The following is a 25201-nucleotide window of genomic DNA, read 5'->3' on the forward strand; positions in this document are numbered from 1 at the left end:
GAGAGACACAGAGAGACACAGAGAGAGACACAGAGAGACACAGACAGAGAGAGACAGAGAGACACAGAGAGAGACAGAGAGACAGAGAGACAGAGACACAGACACAGAGACAGAGAGACACAGGGTGAGAGAGACACAGAGAGACAGAGACAGGGAGACAGAGAGACAGAGAGACAGAGAGACACAGGGTGAGAGAGACACAGGGAGACAGAGAGACAGAGAGAGACAGAGAGACACAGGGTGAGAGAGACACAGGGAGACAGAGAGACAGAGAGAGACAGAGAGACACAGGGTGAGAGAGACACAGAGAGACAGAGAGACAGAGAGAGACAGAGAGACACAGGGTGAGAGAGACACAGAGAGACAGAGAGACAGAGACAGAGAGACAGAGAGACACAGGGTGAGAGAGACACAGAGAGACAGAGACACAGACAGAGACAAAGAGACAGAGAGAGACAGAGAGACACGGGGTGAGAGAGACAGAGAGAGAGACAGAGAGAGAGACAGAGAAACAGAGAGACACAGAGACAGAGAGAGAGACAGAGAGAGAGAGAGAGACAGAGACAGACACAGAGACAGAGAGACAGCGTGTCCCACTGACTGAGAGAGACACGGAGTTAGAGAGAGACAGAGAGACAGACAGAGTGAGTGACTGTCTGAGTGAGTGAGTGAGTGGCTGAGTGAGTGAGCGAGTGGCTGAGTGAGTGGTTGGGTGAGTGAGTGGGTGAGTGATTGAGTGGGTGCATGGGTGAGTGAGTGGGTGAGTGAGTGAGTGAGTGACTGTCTGAGTGAGTGGCTGAGTGAGTGGGTGAGTGAGTGTGTGAGTGGGTGTCTGAGTGAGTGAGTGGATGAGTGAGTGAGTGTCTGAGTGAGTGGCTGAGGGAGTGGCTGAGTGAGTGAGTGTCTGAGTGAGTGAGTGAGTGTCTGAGTGAGTGAGTGGGTGGGTGAGTGAGTGGCTGAGTGAGTGAGTGGGTGAGTGGCTGAGTGGGTGAGTGAGTGAGTGGGTGAGTGGCTGAGTGAGTGAGTGGGTGAGTGATTGAGTGGGTGCGTGGGTGAGTAGGTGAGTGAGTGGGTGAGTAGGTGAGTGAGTAGCTGAGTGAGTGGCTGAGTGAGTGGCTGAGGGAGTGGCTGAGTGAGTGGCTGAGTGAGTGGCTGAGTGAGTGGCTGAGTGAGTGGCTGAGTGAGTGAGTGTCTGAGTGAGTGAGTGAGTGTGTGAGTGAGTGGCAGAGTGAGTGAGTGTCTGAGTGAGTGAGTGAGTGTCTGAGTGAGTGTCTGAGTGAGTGAGTGTCTGAGTGAGTGAGTGTCTGAGTGAGTGAGTGGCAGAGTGAGTGAGTGTCTGAGTGAGTGAGTGTCTGTCTGAGTGAGTGTCTGAGTGAGTGAGTGTCTGAGTGAGTGAGTGTCTGAGTGAGTGAGTGGCTGAGTGAGTGAGTGTCTGAGTGAGTGAGTGTCTGAGTGATTCACCTGCAGTGCATGCCGATGGCGTTTCTCCTTGATGTGCCTGTGAGCGCCCTGTACAGAGTCCATGTGGAAGTGGCACAGACGGCACAGATACTTGGCGTTGGGGAACATCTGAGACACCTGCGGCGGGAGAGAGACACGGGGAGAGAGACACGGGGAGAGAGACACGGGGAGAGAGAGAGAGACACGGGGAGAGAGAGAGAGACACGGGGAGAGAGAGAGAGACACGGGGAGAGAGAGAGAGACACGGGGAGAGAGATACACGGGGAGAGAGACACGGGGAGGGGGAGAGAGACACGGGGAGAGAGAGAGAGACACGGGGAGAGAGAGACACAGGGAGAGAGAGAGACACGGGGAGAGAGACACGGGGAGAGAGACACGGGGAGAGAGAGAGACACGGGGAGAGAGAGAGAGACACGGGGAGAGAGAGAGACACAGGGAGAGAGAGAGACATGGGGAGAGAGACTCACTCACTCATTCAACACTCACTCACCCACTCACCCATCTGACATCTCACCTGCTCAGGGCTCTGTGTGTGTCACTGTGTGTGTAACTGTGTGTGTGTGTCACTGTGTGTGTGTGTGTCACTGTGTGTGTGTGTCACTGTGTGTGTGTGTCACTGTGTGTGTGTGTCACTGTGTGTGTCACTGTGTGTGTGTGTCACTGTGTGTGTGTGTCACTGTGTGTGTGTGTCACTGTGTGTGTGTGTCACTGTGTGTGTGTGTGTCACTGTGTGTGTGTGTCACTGTGTGTGTCACTGTGTGTGTGTCACTGTGTGTGTGTGTCACTGTGTGTGTCACTGTGTGTGTCACTGTGTGTGTCACTGTGTGTGTGTGTCACTGTGTGTGTGTCACTCTGTGTGTGTGTCACTGTGTGTGTGTGTCACTGTGTGTGTGTGTGTAACTGTGTGTGTCACTGTGTGTGTAACTGTGTGTGTGTGTCACTGTGTGTGTGTATCACTGTGTGTGTGTGTCACTGTGTGTGTCACTGTGTGTGTCACTGTGTGTGTGTGTCACTGTGTGTGTGTGTGTGTAACTGTGTGTGTGTGTAACTGTGTGTGTGTGTCACTGTGTGTGTGTGTCACTGTGTGTGTGTGTGTGTCACTGTGCGTGTGTGTGTGTCACTGTGCGTGTGTGTGTCACTGTGTGTGTCACTGAGTGTGTCACTGTGTGTAACTGTGTGTATAATGTATGTGTAACTGTGTGTCACTGTGTGTGTCACTGTGTAACTGTGTGTGTAGTGTGTAGTGTATAACTGTGTGTGTGTCACTGTGTGTAGTGTATAACTGTGTGTGTCACTGTGTGTGTCACTGTGTGTGTCACTGTGTGTGTGTCACTGTGTGTGTGTGTCACTGTGTGTGTGTCACTGTGTGTGTGTCACTGTGTGTGTGTCACTGTGTGTGTCACTGTGTGTGTGTGTCACTGTGTGTGTGTCACTGTGTGTGTCACTGTGTGTCACTGTGTGTGTGTCACTGTGTGTGTGTCACTGTGTGTGTCACTGTGTGTGTCACTGTGTGTCACTGTGTGTCACTGTGTGTGTGTCACTGTGTGTGTGTCACTGTGTGTGTGTCACTGTGTGTGTCACTGTGTGTGTCACTGTGTGTGTGTCACTGTGAGTGTGTCACTGTGTGTGTGTGTCACTGTGTGTGTGTCACTGTGTGTGTGTCACTGTGTGTGTGACTGTGTGTGTGTCACTGTGTGTGTGTGTGTCACTGTGTGTGTGTGTGTCACTGTGTGTGTGTCACTGAGTGTGTCACTGTGTGTGTGTCACTGTGTGTGTGTCACTGTGTGTGTGTCACTGTGTGTGTCACTGTGTGTGTGTCACTGTGTGTGTCACTGTGTGTGTGTCACTGTGTGTGTCACTGTGTGTGTGTGTCACTGTGTGTGTCACTGTGTGTGTCACTGTGTGTGTCACTGTGTGTGTCACTGTGTGTGTGTGTCACTGTGTGTGTGTGTGTCACTGTGTGTGTGTCACTGTGTGTGTGTCACTGTGTGTGTGTGTGTCACTGTGTGTGTGTGTGTCACTGTGTGTGTGTGTCACTGTGTGTGTGTGTCACTGTGTGTGTCACTGTGTGTGTGTCACTGTGAGTGTGTCACTGTGTGTGTGTGTCACTGTGTGTGTGTCACTGTGTGTGTCACTGTGTGTGTGTGTCACTGTGTGTGTGTCACTGTGTGTGTGTGTGTCACTGTGTGTGTGTGTGTGTCACTGTGTGTGTGTCACTGTGTGTGTGTCACTGTGTGTGTGTCACTGTGTGTGTGTCACTGTGTGTGTGTGTCACTGTGTGTGTGTCACTGTGTGTGTGTCACTGTGTGTGTGTCACTGTGTGTGTGTCACTGTGTGTGTGTGTGTCACTGTGTGTGTGTGTGTCACTGTGTGTGTGTGTCACTGTGTGTGTGTGTCACTGTGTGTGTCACTGTGTGTGTGTCACTGTGTGTGTGTCACTGTGTGTGTGTCACTGTGTGTGTCACTGTGTGTGTCACTGTGTGTGTGTGTCACTGTGTGTGTGTCACTGTGTGTGTCACTGTGTGTGTGTCACTGTGTGTGTGTGTCACTGTGTGTGTGTGTCACTGTGTGTGTCACTGTGTGTGTCACTGTGTGTGTCACTGTGTGTGTCACTGTGTGTGTGTCACTGTGTGTGTCACTGTGTGTGTCACTGTGTGTGTGTGTCACTGTGTGTGTGTCACTGTGTGTGTGTCACTGTGTGTGTGTCACTGTGTGTGTCACTGTGTGTGTGTCACTGTGTGTCACTGTGTGTGTGTCACTGTGTGTGTGTCACTGTGTATGTCACTGTGTGTGTGTCACTGTGTGTGTGTCACTGTGTGTGTGTCACTGTGTGTGTGTCACTGTGTGTGTGTCACTGTGTGTGTGTCACTGTGTGTGTCACTGTGTGTGTGTCACTGTGTGTGTCACTGTGTGTGTCACTGTGTGTGTGTCACTGTGTGTGTCACTGTGTGTGTGTCACTGTGTGTGTGTCACTGTGTGTGTGTCACTGTGTGTGTGTGTCACTGTGTGTGTGTCACTGTGTGTGTGTCACTGTGTGTGTGTCACTGTGTGTGTCACTGTGTGTGTGTGTGTCACTGTGTGTGTGTGTCACTGTGTGTGTGTGTGTCACTGTGTGTGTGTGTGTCACTGTGTGTGTGTGTCACTGTGTGTGTGTGTCACTGTGTGTGTCACTGTGTGTGTCACTGTGTGTGTGTCACTGTGTGTGTGTGTCACTGTGTGTGTCACTGTGTGTGTGTCACTGTGTGTGTCACTGTGTGTGTCACTGTGTGTGTGTGTGTCACTGTGTGTGTGTGTCACTGTGTGTGTGTCACTGTGTGTGTGTGTCACTGTGTGTGTCACTGTGTGTGTGTGTGTCACTGTGTGTGTGTGTCACTGTGTGTGTGTCACTGTGTGTGTGTGTCACTGTGTGTGTCACTATGTGTGTGTGTGTGTCACTGTGTGTAGTGTATAACTATGTAACACTGTGTGTGTCACTGTGTGTGTCACTGTGTGTCACTGTGTGTGTGTGTCACTATGTACCTTGATCAGGCGATGAACGCTGTCCCTCTCCAGCCTCTCCTCCGCTTGCCTCAGGCCTAGCAACTCGCACTTGCTCAGCCTAGACTCGTCTATGACGGGCGCAGGGACGACTCGGGGTTCCACTCCACCAGCAGCTCCACCACCAGCTCCACCACCACCACCACCAGAAGCTCCACCACCACCAGCTCCACCAGCAGCTCCACCAGCAGCTCCACCACCACCAGCAGCTCCACCACCAGCAGCAGCTCCACCACCACCACCACCACCAGCTCCACCACCACCAGCTCCACCACCACCAGCAGCTCCACCAGCAGCTCTACCAGCAGCTCCACCACCAGCTCTACCAGCAGCTCCACCACCAGCTCCACCACCAGCTCCACCACCAGCTCCACCAGCAGCAGCTCCACCACCACCAGCTCCACCACCACCAGCTCCACCACCAGAGGCTCCACCACCAGCAGCAGCTCCTGCTGATGCCCCCACCACAAGCGGAGTGGTGGTGGTGGTGGTGGTGGAAGTCGCCATTCTGCCACACATGCCTAGGGGCACACACGCAGGTGGATAGAGACACTCAGACACTCACTTAGACACTCACTTAGACACTCAGACACTCACTCAGACACTCACTCAGACACTCACTCAGACACTCACTCAGACACTCACTCAGACACTCACTCAGACACTCAGACACTCACTCAGACACTCACTCAGACACTCACTCAGACACTCACTCAGACACTCACTCAGACACTCACTTAGACACTCAGACACTCACTCAGACACTCACTTAGACACTCACTCAGACACTCACTTAGACACTCACTCAGACACTCACTTAGACACTCACTCAGACACTCACTTAGACACTCACTCAGACACTCACTTAGACACTCACTCAGACACTCACTTAGACACTCACTCAGACACTCACTTAGACACTCACTCAGACACTCACTCAGACACTCACTCAGACACTCACTTAGACACTCACTCAGACACTCACTCAGACACTCACTCAGACACTCACTCAGACACTCACTTAGACACTCAGACACTCACTCAGACACTCACTTAGACACTCACTCAGACACTCAGACACTCACTCAGACACTCACTCACTCAGACACTCACTCAGACACTCAGACACTCACTCAGACACTCACTCAGACACTCACTCAGACACTCAGACACTCACTCAGACACTCACTCACTCAGACACTCACTCAGACACTCACTCAGACACTCAGACACTCACTTAGACACTCACTCAGACACTCACTTAGACACTCACTCAGACACTCACTTAGACACTCAGACACTCACTCAGACACTCACTCAGACACTCACTCACTCAGACACTCACTCACTCAGACACTCACTCAGACACTCACTCAGACACTCACTCAGACACTCACTCAGACACACTCAGCCACTCACTCACTCAGCCACTCGCTCAGCCACTCACTCAGACACTCAGCCACTCACTCACTCAGCCACTCACTCGCTCACTCACTCAGACACTCACTCAGCCACTCACTCACTCACCCACTCACTCAGCCACTCACTCAGCCACTCGCTCACCCAGCCACTCGCTCACTCACTCACTCAGCCACTCGCTCACTCACTCACTCAGCCACTCACCCACTCACCCACCCACCCACTCACCACTCACCCACTCACTCACCACGGGCCACCTTGGCCGTGTCTCTCAGCTGCTGCTGCTGCTGCTGCTGCAGACCTCCGGGTGGCCTCATGTCCGACGTTTCGGGGTTGAACACCGTGACCCTCACGCCCCTCCCCTCGCCCCTCACCACACGCAGGGGTGAGGGGGCGCTCCCCCCACCCTCAACTCCCTCCATGCGCTCCTCACTCACCAAGGGGCTCACCAACTCACCAACCAACTCACCAACTCACTCACCAACTCACCAACTGACTCACCAAGGGGCTCACCAACTCACCAAGGGGCTCACCAACTCACCAACCAACTCACCAACTCACTCACCAACTCACCAACTGACTCACCAAGGGGCTCACCAACTCACCAAGGGGCTCACCAACTCACCAACCAACTCACCAACTCACTCACCAACTCACTCACCAACTCACCAACTGACTCACCAAGGGGCTCACCAACTCACTCACCAACTCACCAACTCACTCACCGACTCACCAACTGACTCACCAACTGACTCACCAAGGGGCTCACCAACTCACTCACCAACTCACCAACTGACTCACCAAGGGGCTCACCAACTCACTCACCAACTCACCAACTGACTCACAAACTGACTCACCAACTGACTCACCAACTGACTCACCAAGGGGCTCACCAACTCACTCACCAACTCACCAACTGACTCACAAACTGACTCACCAACTGACTCACCAACTCACCCACCAACTCACTCACCAACTCACCAACTGACTCACCAACTCACCAACCGACTCACCAACTCACTCACCAAGGGGCTCACCAACTCACCAACTGACTCACAAACTGACTCACAAACTGACTCACCAACTCACCAACTGACTCACCAACTGACTCACCAAGGGGCTCACCGACTCACCAACTGACTCACCAACTGACTCACCAACCGACTCACCAACTGACTCACCAACTGACTCACCAACTGAATCACCAACTGAATCACCAACTGACTCACCAACTGACTCACCGACTGACTCACCGACTCACACACCGACTCACACACCGACTCACTCACCGACTGACTCACCAACCGACTCACCAACTGACTCACCAACTGACTCACCGACTCACTCACCGACTGACTCACCAACCGACTCACCAACCGACTCACCAACCGACTCACCAACCGACTCACCAACCGACTCACCAACCGACTCACCAACTGACTCACTGACCAACTCACCAACTCACCAACCGACTCACCAACCGACTCACCAACTGACTCACCAACTCACCAACTGACCAACTGACTCACCAACTCAAGGGTCCGCGTCAAAAATCCAACAGAATAAAAATTTGGGCTAAAATTGTAACGTTTAGGGACCGCGTCAAACCACTCACTTTGGGAGAGTAAAAAAAAACACCCCTTAGGGACCGCGTCAAACCACTGGGAGACTTTAAAAACAAAACCCAACCCCCTCCTTAGGGACCGCGTCAAACAACCCACCCACACAGGGTCAACAACAACAACCCTCTGTAGGGACCGCGTCAAATAAAATAAGTAACCCACCAAATGAGATTCAAGAGGGAGGAGGGGGGAGGGGTGAAATTTGCCAATTCTTGCCAATTTCACAACGCAAGGGACCGCGGCAAAGTTTACGCGGTTGTAGTGGAGGCAGTCAAAGGGCGGGGCTTGTGGAGTGGCAGGGGGCGGGGCTAGGGGGCGGGGCTAGGGGGCGGGGCGTAGGGGGCAGGGCTGGGCGAGCAGGGGGGGGGGAGAAGTGGGAGCCTGAAACGCAAAGGAGATGATATTAACATTAATTAGTATATATACATTAATTAGCATATATTAACATGAATCAGCATATATTAACATTGATTGGTATATTGACATTAACCGGTATATATTAACATGAATTCGCGTATATTTACATGAATTAGTATATTGACATGCATTAGTATATATTAACATGAATTAGTATATTAACATTGACCAGTATATATTAACATTAATTAGCTTATATTAACATTAATTAGTATGTATTATCATTGCTTAGTATATACTACCATTAATTAGTGTATTAACATTAACCAGTATATATTGCCATTAACCAGTTACATTAACATTAATTAGTATATATTAACATTAACCAATACATATTAACATTAATTAGCATATATCAAGATTAACCAGTATATATTAAGATTAATTAGCATATATTTACATTAACCAGTATATATTTACATTAACCAGTATATATTTACATTAACCAGTATATATTAACATTCACCAATACATATTAACATTAATTAGCATATATCAAGATTAACCAGTATATATTAAGATTAATTAGCATATATTTACATTAACCAGTATATATTTACATTAACCAGTATATATTTACATTAACCAGTATATATTAACATTAACAAGTATATATTTACATTGACCAGTATATATTTACATTGACCAGTATATATTTACATTAACCAGTATATATTTACATTAACCAGTATATATTAACATTAATTAGTATATATTAACATTAATTAGTATATATTAACATTAACCAGTATATATTAAGATTAACCAGTATATTAACATTAATTAGCATATATTAACATTAATTAGTCAATTTTACCATTAACCAGTAATTTTTAACATTAATTAGCATATATCAAGATTAACCAGTATATATTAAAATTAATTAGCATATTTTTACATTAACCAGTATATATTTACATTAACCAGAATATATTAACATTAACCAGTATATATTTACATTGACCAGTATATATTAACATTTATTAGTAAATATTAACATCAACCAGTATATATTAACATTTATTAGTATATATTAGCATTAACCAGTATATATTTACATTAACCAGTATATATTTACATTAACCAGTATATATTAACATTAACAAGTATATATTTACATTGATTCGTATATATTAACATTTATTAGTATATATTTACATTAACCAGTATATATTTACATTAACCAGTATATATTTACATTAACAGGTATATATTAGCATTAACCAGTATATATTTACATTAATTAGAATTGAGTAGTTAGACACAGAGTAGCCAGTTAGACACAGTGTAGCTAGTTAGACACAGTGTAGCTAGTTAGACACAGTGTAGCTAGTTAGACACAGAGTAGCTAGTTACACAGTGTAGCTAGTTAGACACAGTGTAGCTAGTTAGACAGTGTAGCTAGTTAGACAGTGTAGATAGTTAGACACAGTGTAGCCAGTTAGACACAGTGTAGCTAGTCAGACACAGTGTAGCTAGTTAGACAGTGTAGCTAGTTAGACACAGTGTAGCTAGTTAGACAGTGTAGCCAGTTAGACAGTGTAGCTAGGTAGACACATTGTAGCTAGTTAGACAGTGTAGCTAGTTAGACACAGTGTAGCTAGTTAGACAGTGTAGCTAGTTAGACACAGTGTAGCTAGTTAACCACAGTGTAGCTAGTTAGACACAGTGTAGCTAGTTAGACAGTGTAGCTAGTTAGACACAGTGTAGCCAGTTAGACACAGTGTAGCTAGTCATGCAGTGTAGCTAGTTAGACACAGAGTTGCCAGTTAGACACAGTGTAGCTAGTTAAACAGTGTAGCTAGTTAGACACAGTGAGTAGCTAGTTAGACAATGTAGCTAGTTAGACACAGTGTAGCTAGTTAGACACAATGTAGCTTGTTAGACACAGTGTAGCTAGTTAGACACATTGTAGCTAGTTAGACACAGTGTAGCTAGTTAGACACAGTGTAGCTAGATAGACACAGTGTAGCTAGTTAGACACAGTATAGCTAGTTAGACAGTGTAGCTAGTTAGACAGTGTAGCTAGTTAGACACAGTGTAGCCAGTTAGACACAGTGTAGCCAGTGAGACACAGTGTAGCCAGTTAGACAGTGTAGCTAGTTAGACAGTGTAGCCAGTTAGACACAGTGTAGCTAGTTAGACAGTGTAGCTAGTTAGACACAGTGTAGCTAGTTAGACACAGTGTAGCTAGTTAGACAGTGTATCCAGTTAGACACAGAGTAGCTAGTTAGACAGTGTAGCTAATTAGACAGTGTAGCCAGTTAGACACAGTGCAGCTAGTTAGACACAGTGTAGCTAGTTAGACAGTGTAGCTAGTTAGACAGTGTAGCCAGTTAGACACAGTGTAGCTAGTTAGACACAGAATAGCCAGTTAGACAGTGTAGCTAGTTAGACAGTGTAGCTAGTTAGACACAGTGTAGCTAGTTAGACAGTGTAGCTAGTTAGACACAGTGTAGCTAGTTAGACAGTGTAGCTAGTTATACACAGTGTAGCTAGTTAGACACAGTGTAGCTAGTTAGACAGTGTAGCTAGTTAGACACAGTGTAGCCAGTTAGACACAGTGTAGCCAGTTAGACACAGTGTAGCTAGTCAGACACAGTGTAGCTAGTTAGACAGTTTAGCTAGTTAGACACAGAGTAGCTAGTTAGACACAGAGTAGCCAGTTAGACACAGTGTAGCTAGTTAGACAATGTAGCTAGTTAGACACAGTGAGTAGATAGTTAGACAGTGTAGCTAGTTAGACACAGTGTAGCTAGTTAGACAGTGTAGCTAGTTAGACACAGTGTAGCTAGTTAGACACAGTGTAGCTAGACACATTGTAGCTAGTTAGACACAGTGTAGCTAGTTAGACACAGTGTAGCTAGTTAGACACAGAGTAGCCAGTTAGACAGTGTAGCTAGTTAGACACAGTGTAGCTAGTTAGACAGTGTAGCTAGTTAGACACAGTGTAGCTAGTTAGACAGTGTAGCTAGTTAGACACAATGTAGCTAGTTAGACAGTGTAGCTAGTTAGACACAGTGTAGCTAGTTAGACAGTGTAGCTAGTTAGACAGTGTAGCTAGTTAGACACAGTGTAGCTAGTTAGACAGTGTAGCTAGTTAGACAGTGTAGCTAGTTAGACAGTGTAGCTAGTTAGACAGTGTAACTAGTTAGACACAGTGTAGCTAATTAGACAGTGTAGCTAGTTAGACAGTGTAGCTAGTTAAACAGTGTAGCTAGTTAGACAGTGTAGCTAGTTAGACAGTGTAGCTAGTTAGACAGTGTAGCTAGTTAGACACAGTGTAGCTAGTTAGACACAGTGTAGCCAGTTAGACAGTGTAGCTAGTTAGACAGTGTTGCTAGTTAGACACAGTGTAGCTAGTTAGACAGTGTAGCTAGTTAGACAGTGTAGCTAGTTAGACACAGTGTAGCTAGTTAGACACAGTGTAGCTAGTTAGACACATTGTAGCTAGTTAGACACAGTGTAGCTAGTTAGACACAGTGTAGCTAGATAGACACAGTGTAGCTAGTTAGACACAGTATAGCTAGTTAGACAGTGTAGCTAGTTAGACAGTGTAGCTAGTTAGACACAGTGTAGCCAGTTAGACACAGTGTAGCCAGTGAGACACAGTGTAGCCAGTTAGACAGTGTAGCTAGTTAGACAGTGTAGCCAGTTAGACACAGTGTAGCTAGTTAGACAGTGTAGCCAGTTAGACACAGTGTAGCTAGTTAGACACAGTGTAGCTAGTTAGACACAGTGTAGCTAGTTAGACAGTGTATCCAGTTAGACACAGAGTAGCTAGTTAGACAGTGTAGCTAATTAGACAGTGTAGCCAGTTAGACACAGTGCAGCTAGTTAGACACAGTGTAGCTAGTTAGACAGTGTAGCTAGTTAGACAGTGTAGCCAGTTAGACACAGTGTAGCTAGTTAGACACAGAATAGCCAGTTAGACAGTGTAGCTAGTTAGACAGTGTAGCTAGTTAGACACAGTGTAGCTAGTTAGACAGTGTAGCTAGTTAGACACAGTGTAGCTAGTTAGACAGTGTAGCCAGTTAGACAGTGTAGCTAGTTATACACAGTGTAGCTAGTTAGACAGTGTAGCTAGTTAGACAGTGTAGCTAGTTAGACACAGTGTAGCTAGTTAGACAGTGTAGCTAGTTAGACACAGTGTAGCCAGTTAGACACAGTGTAGCCAGTTAGACACAGTGTAGCTAGTCAGACACAGTGTAGCTAGTTAGACAGTTTAGCTAGTTAGACACAGAGTAGCTAGTTAGACACAGAGTAGCCAGTTAGACACAGTGTAGCTAGTTAGACAATGTAGCTAGTTAGACACAGTGAGTAGCTAGTTAGACAGTGTAGCTAGTTAGACACAGTGTAGCTAGTTAGACAGTGTAGCTAGTTAGACACAGTGTAGCTAGTTAGACACAGTGTAGCTAGACACATTGTAGCTAGTTAGACACAGTGTAGCTAGTTAGACACAGTGTAGCTAGTTAGACACAGAGTAGCCAGTTAGACAGTGTAGCTAGTTAGACACAGTGTAGCTAGTTAGACAGTGTAGCTAGTTAGACACAGTGTAGCTAGTTAGACAGTGTAGCTAGTTAGACACAATGTAGCTAGTTAGACAGTGTAGCTAGTTAGACACAGTGTAGCTAGTTAGACAGTGTAGCTAGTTAGACAGTGTAGCTAGTTAGACACAGTGTAGCTAGTTAGACAGTGTAGCTAGTTAGACAGTGTAGCTAGTTAGACAGTGTAGCTAGTTAGACAGTGTAGCTAGTTAGACACAGTGTAGCTAATTAGACAGTGTAGCTAGTTAGACAGTGTAGCTAGTTAAACAGTGTAGCTAGTTAGACAGTGTAGCTAGTTAGACAGTGTAGCTAGTTAGACAGTGTAGCTAGTTAGACACAGTGTAGCTAGTTAGACACAGTGTAGCCAGTTAGACAGTGTAGCTAGTTAGACAGTGTTGCTAGTTAGACACAGTGTAGCTAGTTAGACAGTGTAGCTAGTTAGACAGTGTAGCTAGTTAGACACAGTGTAGCTAGTTAGACACAGTGTAGCTAGTTAGACAGTGTAGCTAGTTATACACAGGGTAGCTAGTTAGACACAGTGCAGCTAGTTAGACAGTGTAGCTAGTTAGACAGTGTAGCCAGTTAGACACAGTGTAGCTAGTTAGACAGTGTAGCTAGTTAGACAGTGTAGCTAGTTAGACAGTGTAGCTAGTTAGACAGTGTAGCTAGTTAGACACAGTGTAGCTAGTTAGACACAGTGTAGCCAGTTAGACAGTGTAGCTAGTTAGACAGTGTTGCTAGTTAGACACAGTGTAGCTAGTTAGACAGTGTAGCTAGTTAGACAGTGTAGCTAGTTAGACACAGTGTAGCTAGTTAGACACAGTGTAGCTAGTTAGACACATTGTAGCTAGTTAGACACAGTGTAGCTAGTTAGACACAGTGTAGCTAGATAGACACAGTGTAGCTAGTTAGACACAGTATAGCTAGTTAGACAGTGTAGCTAGTTAGACAGTGTAGCTAGTTAGACACAGTGTAGCCAGTTAGACACAGTGTAGCCAGTGAGACACAGTGTAGCCAGTTAGACAGTGTAGCTAGTTAGACAGTGTAGCCAGTTAGACACAGTGTAGCTAGTTAGACAGTGTAGCCAGTTAGACACAGTGTAGCTAGTTAGACACAGTGTAGCTAGTTAGACACAGTGTAGCTAGTTAGACAGTGTATCCAGTTAGACACAGAGTAGCTAGTTAGACAGTGTAGCTAATTAGACAGTGTAGCCAGTTAGACACAGTGCAGCTAGTTAGACACAGTGTAGCTAGTTAGACAGTGTAGCTAGTTAGACAGTGTAGCCAGTTAGACACAGTGTAGCTAGTTAGACACAGAATAGCCAGTTAGACAGTGTAGCTAGTTAGACAGTGTAGCTAGTTAGACACAGTGTAGCTAGTTAGACAGTGTAGCTAGTTAGACACAGTGTAGCTAGTTAGACAGTGTAGCCAGTTAGACACAGTGTAGCTAGTTATACACAGTGTAGCTAGTTAGACAGTGTAGCTAGTTAGACAGTGTAGCTAGTTAGACAGTGTAGCTAGTTAGACACAGTGTAGCTAGTTAGACAGTGTAGCTAGTTAGACACAGTGTAGCCAGTTAGACACAGTGTAGCTAGTCAGACACAGTGTAGCTAGTTAGACAGTTTAGCTAGTTAGACACAGAGTAGCTAGTTAGACACAGAGTAGCCAGTTAGACACAGTGTAGCTAGTTAGACAATGTAGCTAGTTAGACACAGTGAGTAGCTAGTTAGACAGTGTAGCTAGTTAGACACAGTGTAGCTAGTTAGACAGTGTAGCTAGTTAGACACAGTGTAGCTAGTTAGACACAGTGTAGCTAGACACATTGTAGCTAGTTAGACACAGTGTAGCTAGTTAGACACAGTGTAGCTAGTTAGACACAGAGTAGCCAGTTAGACAGTGTAGCTAGTTAGACACAGTGTAGCTAGTTAGACAGTGTAGCTAGTTAGACACAGTGTAGCTAGTTAGACAGTGTAGCTAGTTAGACACAATGTAGCTAGTTAGACAGTGTAGCTAGTTAGACACAGTGTAGCTAGTTAGACAGTGTAGCTAGTTAGACAGTGTAGCTAGTTAGACACAGTGTAGCTAGTTAGACAGTGTAGCTAGTTAGACAGTGTAGCTAGTTAGACACAGTGTAGCTAGTTAGACACAGTGTAGCTAGTTAGACAGTGTAGCTAGTTAGACAGTGTAGCTAGTTAGACAGTGTAGCTAATTAGACAGTGTAGCTAGTTAGACAGTGTAGCTAGTTAAACAGTGTAGCTAGTTAGACAGTGTAGCTAGTTAGACAGTGTAGCTAGTTAGACACAGTGTAGCTAGTTAGACACAGTGTAGCCAGTTAGACAGTGTAGCTAGTTAGACAGTGTTGCTAGTTAGACAGTGTAGCTAGTTAGACAGTGTAGCTAGTTAGACAGTGTAGCTAGTTAGACACAGTGTAGCTAGTTAGACACAGTGTAGCTAGTTAGACAGTGTAGCTAGTTATACACAGTGTAGCTAGTTAGACACAGTGCAGCTAGTTAGACAGTGTAGCTAGTTAGACAGTGTAGCCAGTTAGACACAGTGTAGCTAGTTAGACAGTGTAGCTAGTTATACACAGTGTAGCTAGTTAGACAGTGTAGCTAGTTAGACACAGTGCAGCTAGTTAGACACAGTGCAGCTAGTTAGACACAGTGTAGCTAGTTAGACAGTGTAGCTAGTTAGACAGTGTAGCTAGTTAGACAGTGTAGCTAGTTAGACAGTGTAGCTAGTTAGACACAGTAGCTAGTTAGACACAGTGTAGCTAGTTAGACACAATGTAGCTAGTTAGACACAGTGTAGCTAGTTAGACAGTGTAGCTAGTTAGACAGAGTGTAGCTAGTTAGACACAGTGTAACTAGTTAGACAGTGTAGCTAGTTAGACACAGTGTAGCTAGTTAGACAGTGTAGCTAGTTAGACACAGTGTAGCTAGTTAGACAGTGTAGCTAGTTAGACAGTGTAGCTAGTTAGACAGTGTAGCTAGTTAGACAGTGTAGCTAGTTAGACAGTGTAGCTAGTTAGACAGTGTAGCCAGTTAGACACAGTGTAGCTAGTTAGACAGTGTAGCTAGTTAGACAGTGTAGCCAGTTAGACACAGTGTAGCTAGTTAGACAGTGTAACTAGTTAGACAGTGTAGCTAGTTAGACACAGTGTAGCTAGTTAGATACAGAGTAGCTAGTTAGACAGTGTAGCTAGTTAGACACAGTGTAGCTAGTTAGACAGTGTAGCTAGTTAGACAGTGTAGCTAGTTAGACACAGTGTAGCTAGTTAGACAGTGTAGCTAGTTAGACAGTGTAGCTAGTTAGACACAGTGTAGCTAGTTAGACAGTGTAGCTAGTTAGACACAGTGTAGGCAGTTAGACACAGTGTAGCTAGTTAGACAGTGTAGCTAGTTAGACACAGAGTAGCCAGTTAAACACACAGTAGCTAGTTAGACGCAGTGTAGCTAGTTAGACAATATAGCCAGTTAAACACAGTGTAGCTAGTTAGACAGTGTAGCTAGTTAGACACAGAGTAGCCAGTTAGACACACAGTGAGTAGCTACTTAGACAGTGTAGCTAGTTAGACACAGTGTAGCTAGTTAGACAGTGTAGATAGTTAGACACAGTGTAGCTAGTTAGACAGTGTAGCCAGTTAGACACAGAGTAGCTAGTTAGACACAGTGTAGCTAGTTAGACAGTGTAGCTAGTTAGACAGTGTAGCTAGTTAGACAGTGTAGCTAGTTAGACAGTGTAGCTAGTTAGACAGTGTAGCTAGTTAGACACAATGTAGCTAGTTAGACACAGTGTAGCTAGTTAGACAGTGTAGCTAGTTAGACAGAGTGTAGCTAGTTAGACACAGTGTAACTAGTTAGACAGTGTAGCTAGTTAGACACAGTGTAGCTAGTTAGACAGTGTAGCTAGTTAGACACAGTGTAGCTAGTTAGACAGTGTAGCTAGTTAGACAGTGTAGCTAGTTAGACAGTGTAGCTAGTTAGACAGTGTAGCTAGTTAGACAGTGTAGCCAGTTAGACACAGTGTAGCTAGTTAGACAGTGTAGCTAGTTAGACAGTGTAGCCAGTTAGACACAGTGTAGCTAGTTAGACAGTGTAACTAGTTAGACAGTGTAGCTAGTTAGACACAGTGTAGCTAGTTAGATACAGAGTAGCTAGTTAGACAGTGTAGCTAGTTAGACACAGTGTAGCTAGTTAGACAGTGTAGCTAGTTAGACAGTGTAGCTAGTTAGACACAGTGTAGCTAGTTAGACAGTGTAGCTAGTTAGACAGTGTAGCTAGTTAGACACAGTGTAGCTAGTTAGACAGTGTAGCTAGTTAGACACAGTGTAGGCAGTTAGACACAGTGTAGCTAGTTAGACAGTGTAGCTAGTTAGACACAGAGTAGCCAGTTAAACACACAGTAGCTAGTTAGACGCAGTGTAGCTAGTTAGACAATATAGCCAGTTAAACACAGTGTAGCTAGTTAGACAGTGTAGCTAGTTAGACACAGAGTAGCCAGTTAGACACACAGTGAGTAGCTACTTAGACAGTGTAGCTAGTTAGACACAGTGTAGCTAGTTAGACAGTGTAGATAGTTAGACACAGTGTAGCTAGTTAGACAGTGTAGCCAGTTAGACACAGAGTAGCTAGTTAGACACAGTGTAGCTAGTTAGACAGTGTAGCTAGTTAGACAGTGTAGCTAGTTAGACAGTGTAGCTAGTTAGACAGTGTAGCTAGTTAGACACAGTGTAGCTAGTTAGACAGTGTAGCTAGTTAGACACAGTGTAGGCAGTTAGACACAGTGTAGCTAGTTAGACAGTGTAGCTAGTTAGACACAGAGTAGCCAGTTAAACACACAGTAGCTAGTTAGACGCAGTGTAGCTAGTTAGACAATATAGCCAGTTAAACACAGTGTAGCTAGTTAGACAGTGTAGCTAGTTAGACACAGAGTAGCCAGTTAGACACACAGTGAGTAGCTACTTAGACAGTGTAGCTAGTTAGACACAGTGTAGCTAGTTAGACAGTGTAGATAGTTAGACACAGTGTAGCTAGTTAGACAGTGTAGCTAGTTAAGACAGTGTAGCCAGTTAGACACAGTGTAGCTAGTTAGAAAAGTAGCTAGTTAGACAGTGTAGCTAGTTAGACAGTGTAGCCAGTTAGACAGTGTAGCTAGTTAGACAGTGTAGCTAGTTAGACAGTGTAGCTAGTTAGACAGTGTAGCTAGTTAGACAGTGTAGCTAGTTAGACAGGGTAGCTAGTTAGACACAGTGTAGCTAGTTAGACACAGTGTAGCTAGTTAAACAGTGTAGCTAGTTAGACAGTGTAGCTAGTTAGACACAGTGTAGCTAGTTAGATACAGTGTAGCTAGTTAGACAGTGTAGCTAGTTAGACAGTGTAGCTAGTTAGACACAGTGTAGCTAGTTAGACACAGTGTAGCTAGTTAGACAGTGTAGCTAGTTAGACAAAGTAGCTAGTTAGACAGTGTAGCTAGTTAGACAGTGTAGCTAGTTAGACACAGTGTAGCTAGTTAGACAGTGTAGCTAGTTAGACAGTGTAGCTAGTTAGACACAGTGTAGCTAGTTAGACACAGGGTAGCTAGTTAGACACAGTGTAGCTAGTTAGACAGTGTAGCTAGTTAGACAGTGTAGCTAGTTAGACACAGTGTAGCCAGTTAGACACAGTGTAGCTAGTTAGACAGTGTAGCTAGTTAGACAGTGTAGCCAGTTAGACACAGTGTAGCTAGTTAGACACAGTGTAGCTAGTTAGACACAGTGTAGCTAGTTAGACAGTGTAGCAGGTTAGACACAGTGTAGCTAGTTACACAGTGTAGCTAGTTAGACACAGAGTAGCTAGTTAGACACAGTGTAGCTAGTTAGACACAATGTAGCTAGTTAGACACAGTGTAGCTAGTTAGACAGTGTAGCTAGTTAGACAGAGTGTAGCTAGTTAGACACAGTGTAACTAGTTAGACAGTGTAGCTAGTTAGACACAGTGTAGCTAGTTAGACAGTGTAGCTAGTTAGACACAGTGTAGCTAGTTAGACAGTGTAGCTAGTTAGACAGTGTAGCTAGTTAGACAGTGTAGCTAGTTAGACAGTGTAGCTAGTTAGACACAGTGTAGCCAGTTAGACACAGTGTAGCTAGTTAGACAGTGTAGCTAGTTAGACAGTGTAGCCAGTTAGACACAGTGTAGCTAGTTAGACAGTGTAGCTAGTTAGACAGTGTAGCCAGTTAGACACAGTGTAGCTAGTTAGACAGTGTAACTAGTTAGACAGTGTAGCTAGTTAGACACAGTGTAGCTAGTTAGATACAGAGTAGCTAGTTAGACAGTGTAGCTAGTTAGACACAGTGTAGCTAGTTAGACACAGTGTAGCTAGTTAGACAGTGTAGCTAGTTAGACACAGTGTAGGCAGTTAGACACAGTGTAGCTAGTTAGACAGTGTAGCTAGTTAGACACAGAGTAGCCAGTTAAACACACAGTAGCTAGTTAGACGCAGTGTAGCTAGTTAGACAATATAGCCAGTTAAACACAGTGTAGCTAGTTAGACAGTGTAGCTAGTTAGACACAGAGTAGCCAGTTAGACACACAGTGAGTAGCTACTTAGACAGTGTAGCTAGTTAGACACAGTGTAGCTAGTTAGACAGTGTAGATAGTTAGACACAGTGTAGCTAGTTAGACAGTGTAGCCAGTTAGACACAGAGTAGCTAGTTAGACACAGTGTAGCTAGTTAGACAGTGTAGCTAGTTAGACAGTGTAGCTAGTTAGACACAGTGTAGCTAGTTAGACAGTGTAGCTAGTTAGACAGTGTAGCTAGTTAGACACAGTGTAGCTAGTTAGACAGTGTAGCTAGTTAGACACAGTGTAGGCAGTTAGACACAGTGTAGCTAGTTAGACAGTGTAGCTAGTTAGACACAGAGTAGCCAGTTAAACACAGAGTAGCTAGTTAGACGCAGTGTAGCTAGTTAGACAATATAGCCAGTTAAACACAGTGTAGCTAGTTAGACAGTGTAGCTAGTTAGACACAGAGTAGCCAGTTAGACACACAGTGAGTAGCTACTTAGACAGTGTAGCTAGTTAGACACAGTGTAGCTAGTTAGACAGTGTAGATAGTTAGACACAGTGTAGCTAGTTAGACAGTGTAGCCAGTTAGACACAGAGTAGCTAGTTAGACACACAGTGAGTAGCTAGTTAGACACACAGTAGACAGTGAGTAGTTAGACACACAGTGCGTAGTTAGACAGAGTAGTTAGACAATGTTTGTGTGTCTGTGTGTGTTAATAGACACACAGAGTAGCTAGTTAGACACACAGTGAGTAGCTAGTTAGACACACAGTGAGTAGTTAGACAGAGTAGTTAGACAATGTTTGTCTGTCTGTGTCTGTCTGAGGGATCCCGACTCACCTCGCGAGAACAGCGACCAAAACGAGGCCTTGGCCTCCCCGCGTTTTATTCAAAACGTCTTCCGGAAGAAGAAGTTCGTCTTCCGGAAGAGGAAGACGGCATGGTAACGGTAGGCGTAACGTCTTCCGGAAGAAGGAAGATCGAATTTCGGAGATAAACGCATCGTCTTCCGGAAGAGGAAGATCACACCGATCAGGCGTGTCGTCTTCCGGAAGAGGAAGATTGTAATACACCAAGTGGATGATTTGTCTTCCGGAAGAGGAATATCGTCTAACACCAAAACAAGGATAAATCTTCCAGAAGAGGAAGACGATCTTCCGGAGGGGGAAATCTTCCGGAAGCAGAAGTTCCTATCCCAACAAGACAAGCCATCGTCTTCCAGAAGCGGAAGATATGCGCTAAAACAAAGTTTCGTCTTCCGGAAGAGGAAGACGTCCCTGACGGATACCGCTGTAGAAACGAATTTTCGTTTTTCTTGGTTGCGTTCGAAGAAGTTCGCGTGGAGAGAAAAATAAAAAATAATAAACATAATAACGATGTTCTTTCTGTACAGTCACATAGTGAGAAATCTATTAAAATTAAATAAAAATATAAAAAATAACGATGTTCTTTCTGGTAAAGTCACGTAGTGAGAAATCTATTAAAATTAAATAAAAAATAAAAAGATAAAACATAACGACGTTCATTCTGGTACAGTCACGTAGATAGAAATCTATTAAAATAAAATAAAAAATAAAAATATAAAACATAACGATGTTCTTTCTGCTAAAGTCACGTAGTGAGAAATCTATTAAAATAAAATTAAAAAAATATAAAAAATAACGATGTTCTTTCTGGTAAAGTCACGTAGTGAGAAATCTATTAAAATTAAATAAAAAATAAAAATATAAAACATAACGACGTTCATTCTGGTACAGTCACGTAGATAGAAATCTATTAAAATAAAATAAAAAATAAAAATATAAAACATAACGATGTTCTTTCTGCTAAAGTCACGTAGTGAGAAATCTATTAAAATAAAATTTAAAAAATATAAAAAAATAACGATGTTCTTTCTGGTAAAGTCACGTAGTGAGAAATCTATTAAAATAAAATAAAAAATAAAAATATAAAAAATAACGATGTTCTTTCTGCTACAATCACGTAGTTAGAAATCTATTAAAATAAAATAAAAAATAATAATAACGATGTTCTTTCTGGTAAAGTCACGTAGTGAGAAATCTATTAAAATTAAATAAAAATAAAAATATAAAACATAACGACGTTCATTCTGGTACAGTCACGTAGATAGAAATCTATTAAAATAAAATAAAAAATAAAAATATAAAACATAACGATGTTCTTTCTGCTAAAGTCACGTAGTGAGAAATCTATTAAAATAAAATTAAAAAAATAATAAAAATAACGATGTTCTTTCTGGTAAAGTCACGTAGTGAGAAATCTATTAAAATAAAATAAAAAATAAAAATATAAAAAATAACGATGTTCTTTCTGCTACAGTCACGTAGTTAGAAATCTATTAAAATAAAATAAAAAATAATAATAACGATGTTCTTTCTGGTAAAGTCACGTAGTGAGAAATCTATTAAAATTAAATAAAAAATATAAAACATAACGACGTTCATTCTGGTACAGTCACGTAGATAGAAATCTATTAAAATAAAATAAAAAATAAAAATATAAAACATACCGATGTTCTTTCTGGTACAGTCACGTAGTGAGAAATCTATTAAAATAAAATAAAAAATAAGAATAATAACGACGTTTTTTCTGGTAAAGTCACGTAGATAGAAATCTATTAAAATAAAAATAAAAAAATAAAAATATAAAACATAACGATGTTCTTTCTGCTACAGTCACGTAGTGAGAAATCTATTAAAATAAAATAAAAAATAAAAATAATAACGACGTTTTTTCTGGTAAAGTCACGAAGTGAGAAATCTATTAAAATAAAAATAAAAATATAAAACATAACGATGTTCTTTCTGCTACAGTCACGTAGTGAGAAATCTATTAAAATAAAATAAAAAATAAAAATAATAACGACGTTTTTTCTGGTAAAGTCACGAAGTGAGAAATCTATTAAAATAAAAATAAAAAATAAAAATATAAAACATAACGATGTTCTTTCTGCTACAGTCACGTAGTGAGAAATCTATTAAAATTAAATAAAAAAATAAGTAATAACGATGTTCTTTCTGTACAGTCACATAGTGAGAAATCTATTAAAATAAAATAAAAAATAAAAAATATAAAACATAACGATGTTCTTTCTGGTAAAGTCACGTAGTTAGAAATCTATTAGATTAAATAAAAAATAAAAAATAATATACAACAAAAAATAAATAATAACGACGTTCATTCTGTACAGTCACGTAGATAGAAATCTATTAAAATAAAATTAAAAATAAAAATATAAAACATAACGACGTTCTTTCTGGTAAAGTCACGAAGTGAGAAATCTATTCAAATTAAAATAAAATAAAAAAAAAATAATAACGATGTTCTTTCTGGTAAAGTCACGTAGTGAGAAATCTATTAAAATAAAATAAAAAAATAAAATATAATAATACAACAAAAAATAAATAACAACGACGTTCATTCTGTAAAGTCACTAAGTTAGAAATCAATTAGATTAAATAAAAAATAAAAATATAAAACATAACGATGTTCTTTCTGCTACAGTCACGTAGTGAGAAATCTATTAAAATAAAATAAAAAATAAAAATAATAACGACGTTTTTTCTGGTAAAGTCACGAAGTGAGAAATCTATTAAAATAAAAATAAAAAATAAAAATATAAAACATAACGATGTTCTTTCTGCTACAGTCACGTAGTGAGAAATCTATTAAAATAAAATAAAAAATAAAATATAAGTAATAACCATGTTCTTTCTGTACAGTCACATAGTGAGAAATCTATTAAAATAAAATAAAAAATAAAAAATATAAAACATAACGATGTTCTTTCTGGTAAAGTCACGTAGTTAGAAATCTATTAAATTAAATAAAAAATAATATACAACAAAAAATAAAACATAACGACGTTCATTCTGTACAGTCACGTAGTTAGAAATCTATTAAAATAAAATTAAAAATAAAAATATAAAACATAACGACGTTCTTTCTGGTAAAGTCACGAAGTGAGAAATCTATTCAAATTAAAATAAAATAAAATAAAAAAAATAATAATAACGATGTTCTTTCTGGTAAAGTCACGTAGTGAGAAATCTATTAAAATTAAATAAAAAATAAAATATAATAATACAACAAAAAATAAATAACAACGACGTTCATTCTGTAAAGTCACTAAGTTAGAAATCAATTAGATTAAATAAAAAATAAAAATATAAAAAATAACGATGTTCTTTCTGGTAAAGTCACGTAGTGAGAAATCTATTCAAATTAAATAAAAAATAAAACATTAAAAACACAACGTAAAATAAATAATAACGACGTTCATTCTGTAAAGTCACGTAGTTAGAAATCAATTAAAATAAAATTAAAAATTAAATTTAATAAAAAATCTAAAATAGCGACGTTCATTCTGTACAGTCACGTAGTTAGAAATCTATTAAAATAAAATAAAAAATAATATACAATAAAAAATAAATAATAACGACGTTCATTCGTATTCTTAGTTCTTTCGGTAAAGTCACTACCACGTTGAAGGGAAACAATAAAATAATAAATTATAAAACAATAAAAAAATTCTCACGACGTTTCGACCATAACACAAACCTGAAGACGACCGTTTGTGTTATGGTCGAAACGTCGTGAGAATTTTTATTGTTTTATATTTTATTATTTTATTGTTTCCCTATCTAACGTGGTGGTGACTTTACCGAAAGAACTAAGAATAATAATTTTTATTGTTTTATATTTTTATTATTTTGTTGTTTCCCTTCAACGTGGTGGTGACTTTACCCAAAGAACTAAGAATAATAATGTTATTGTTTTATATTTTTATTATTTTATTGTTTCCCTTCAACGTGGTGGTGACTTCACCCAAAGAACCAAGAATAATAATTTTATTGTTTTATATTTTTATTATTTTATTGTTTCCCTATCTAACGTGGTGGTGACTTTACCCAAAGAACCAAGAACAATAATTTTATTGTTTTACATTTTATTATTTTATTGTTTCCCTTCAACGTGGTGGTGACTTTACCGAAAGAACTAAGAATACGAATTACTACAATCACGAAAGCTTTAAATCAAAATTTGACGTTCATTCGGTAAAGTCACCTAGTTAGAAATCTATTAGATTAAATAAAAAATACAAAAATACAAAAATAACGATGTTCTTTCTGGTAAAGTCACGTAGTTAGAAATCAATTAAAATTAAATAAAAAATAAAAATACGACAAAATATAAAAAATAACGACGTTCTTTCGGTAAAGCCACGTAGTTAGAAATCTATTAAAATTAAATAAAAAATAAAAAGATAAAACATAACGATGTTCTTTCGGTAAAGTCACGTAGTTAGAAATCTATTAAAATAAAATAAAAATACAACATTAAATAAATAATAACGACGTTCTTTCGGTAAAGTCACGTAGTGAGAAATCTATTAAAATAAAATAAAAAATAAAATTAAATAATAATAACGACGTTCTTTCTGGTAAAGTCACATAGTGAGAAATCTATTCAAATAAAATAAAAAATAAAAATACAACGTAAAATAAATAATAACGACGTTCATTCTGTACAGTCACGTAGTTAGAAATCTATTAAAATTAAATAAAAAATAAAAAATAAATAATAACGACGTTCTTTCTGGTAAAGTGACGTAGTGAGAAATCTATTAAAAT

At 41.4% G+C, this 25201-nt stretch overlaps 1 protein-coding gene across 1 annotated transcript in view; it reads right to left on the minus strand.

Annotated features, from left to right (window-relative positions):
• Positions 1-8370, minus strand: part of LOC116937900 (uncharacterized) — a 155505-nt gene extending 147135 nt beyond the window's left edge. Inside the window, exons 1-3 of the mRNA XM_076063580.1 lie at positions 6665-8370; positions 4981-5519; positions 1462-1578 (exon numbers count right to left, since the gene is read on the minus strand). Coding sequence (XP_075919695.1) covers positions 1462-1578; positions 4981-5519; positions 6665-6839 — 831 coding nt within the window. The 5' untranslated portion in view covers positions 6840-8370. The remainder of the gene's footprint in view (positions 1-1461; positions 1579-4980; positions 5520-6664) is intronic.
• Between the last annotated feature and the right edge of the window lie 16831 nt (positions 8371-25201).

This window comes from Petromyzon marinus, unplaced genomic scaffold (assembly GCF_048934315.1).
Source record: "Petromyzon marinus isolate PM22_M1 ecotype Great Lakes invasive population unplaced genomic scaffold, UKy_Petmar_22M1.pri1.0 PM_Scaffold_157, whole genome shotgun sequence".
NCBI classification, from domain to species: Eukaryota; Metazoa; Chordata; class Hyperoartia; order Petromyzontiformes; family Petromyzontidae; genus Petromyzon; species Petromyzon marinus.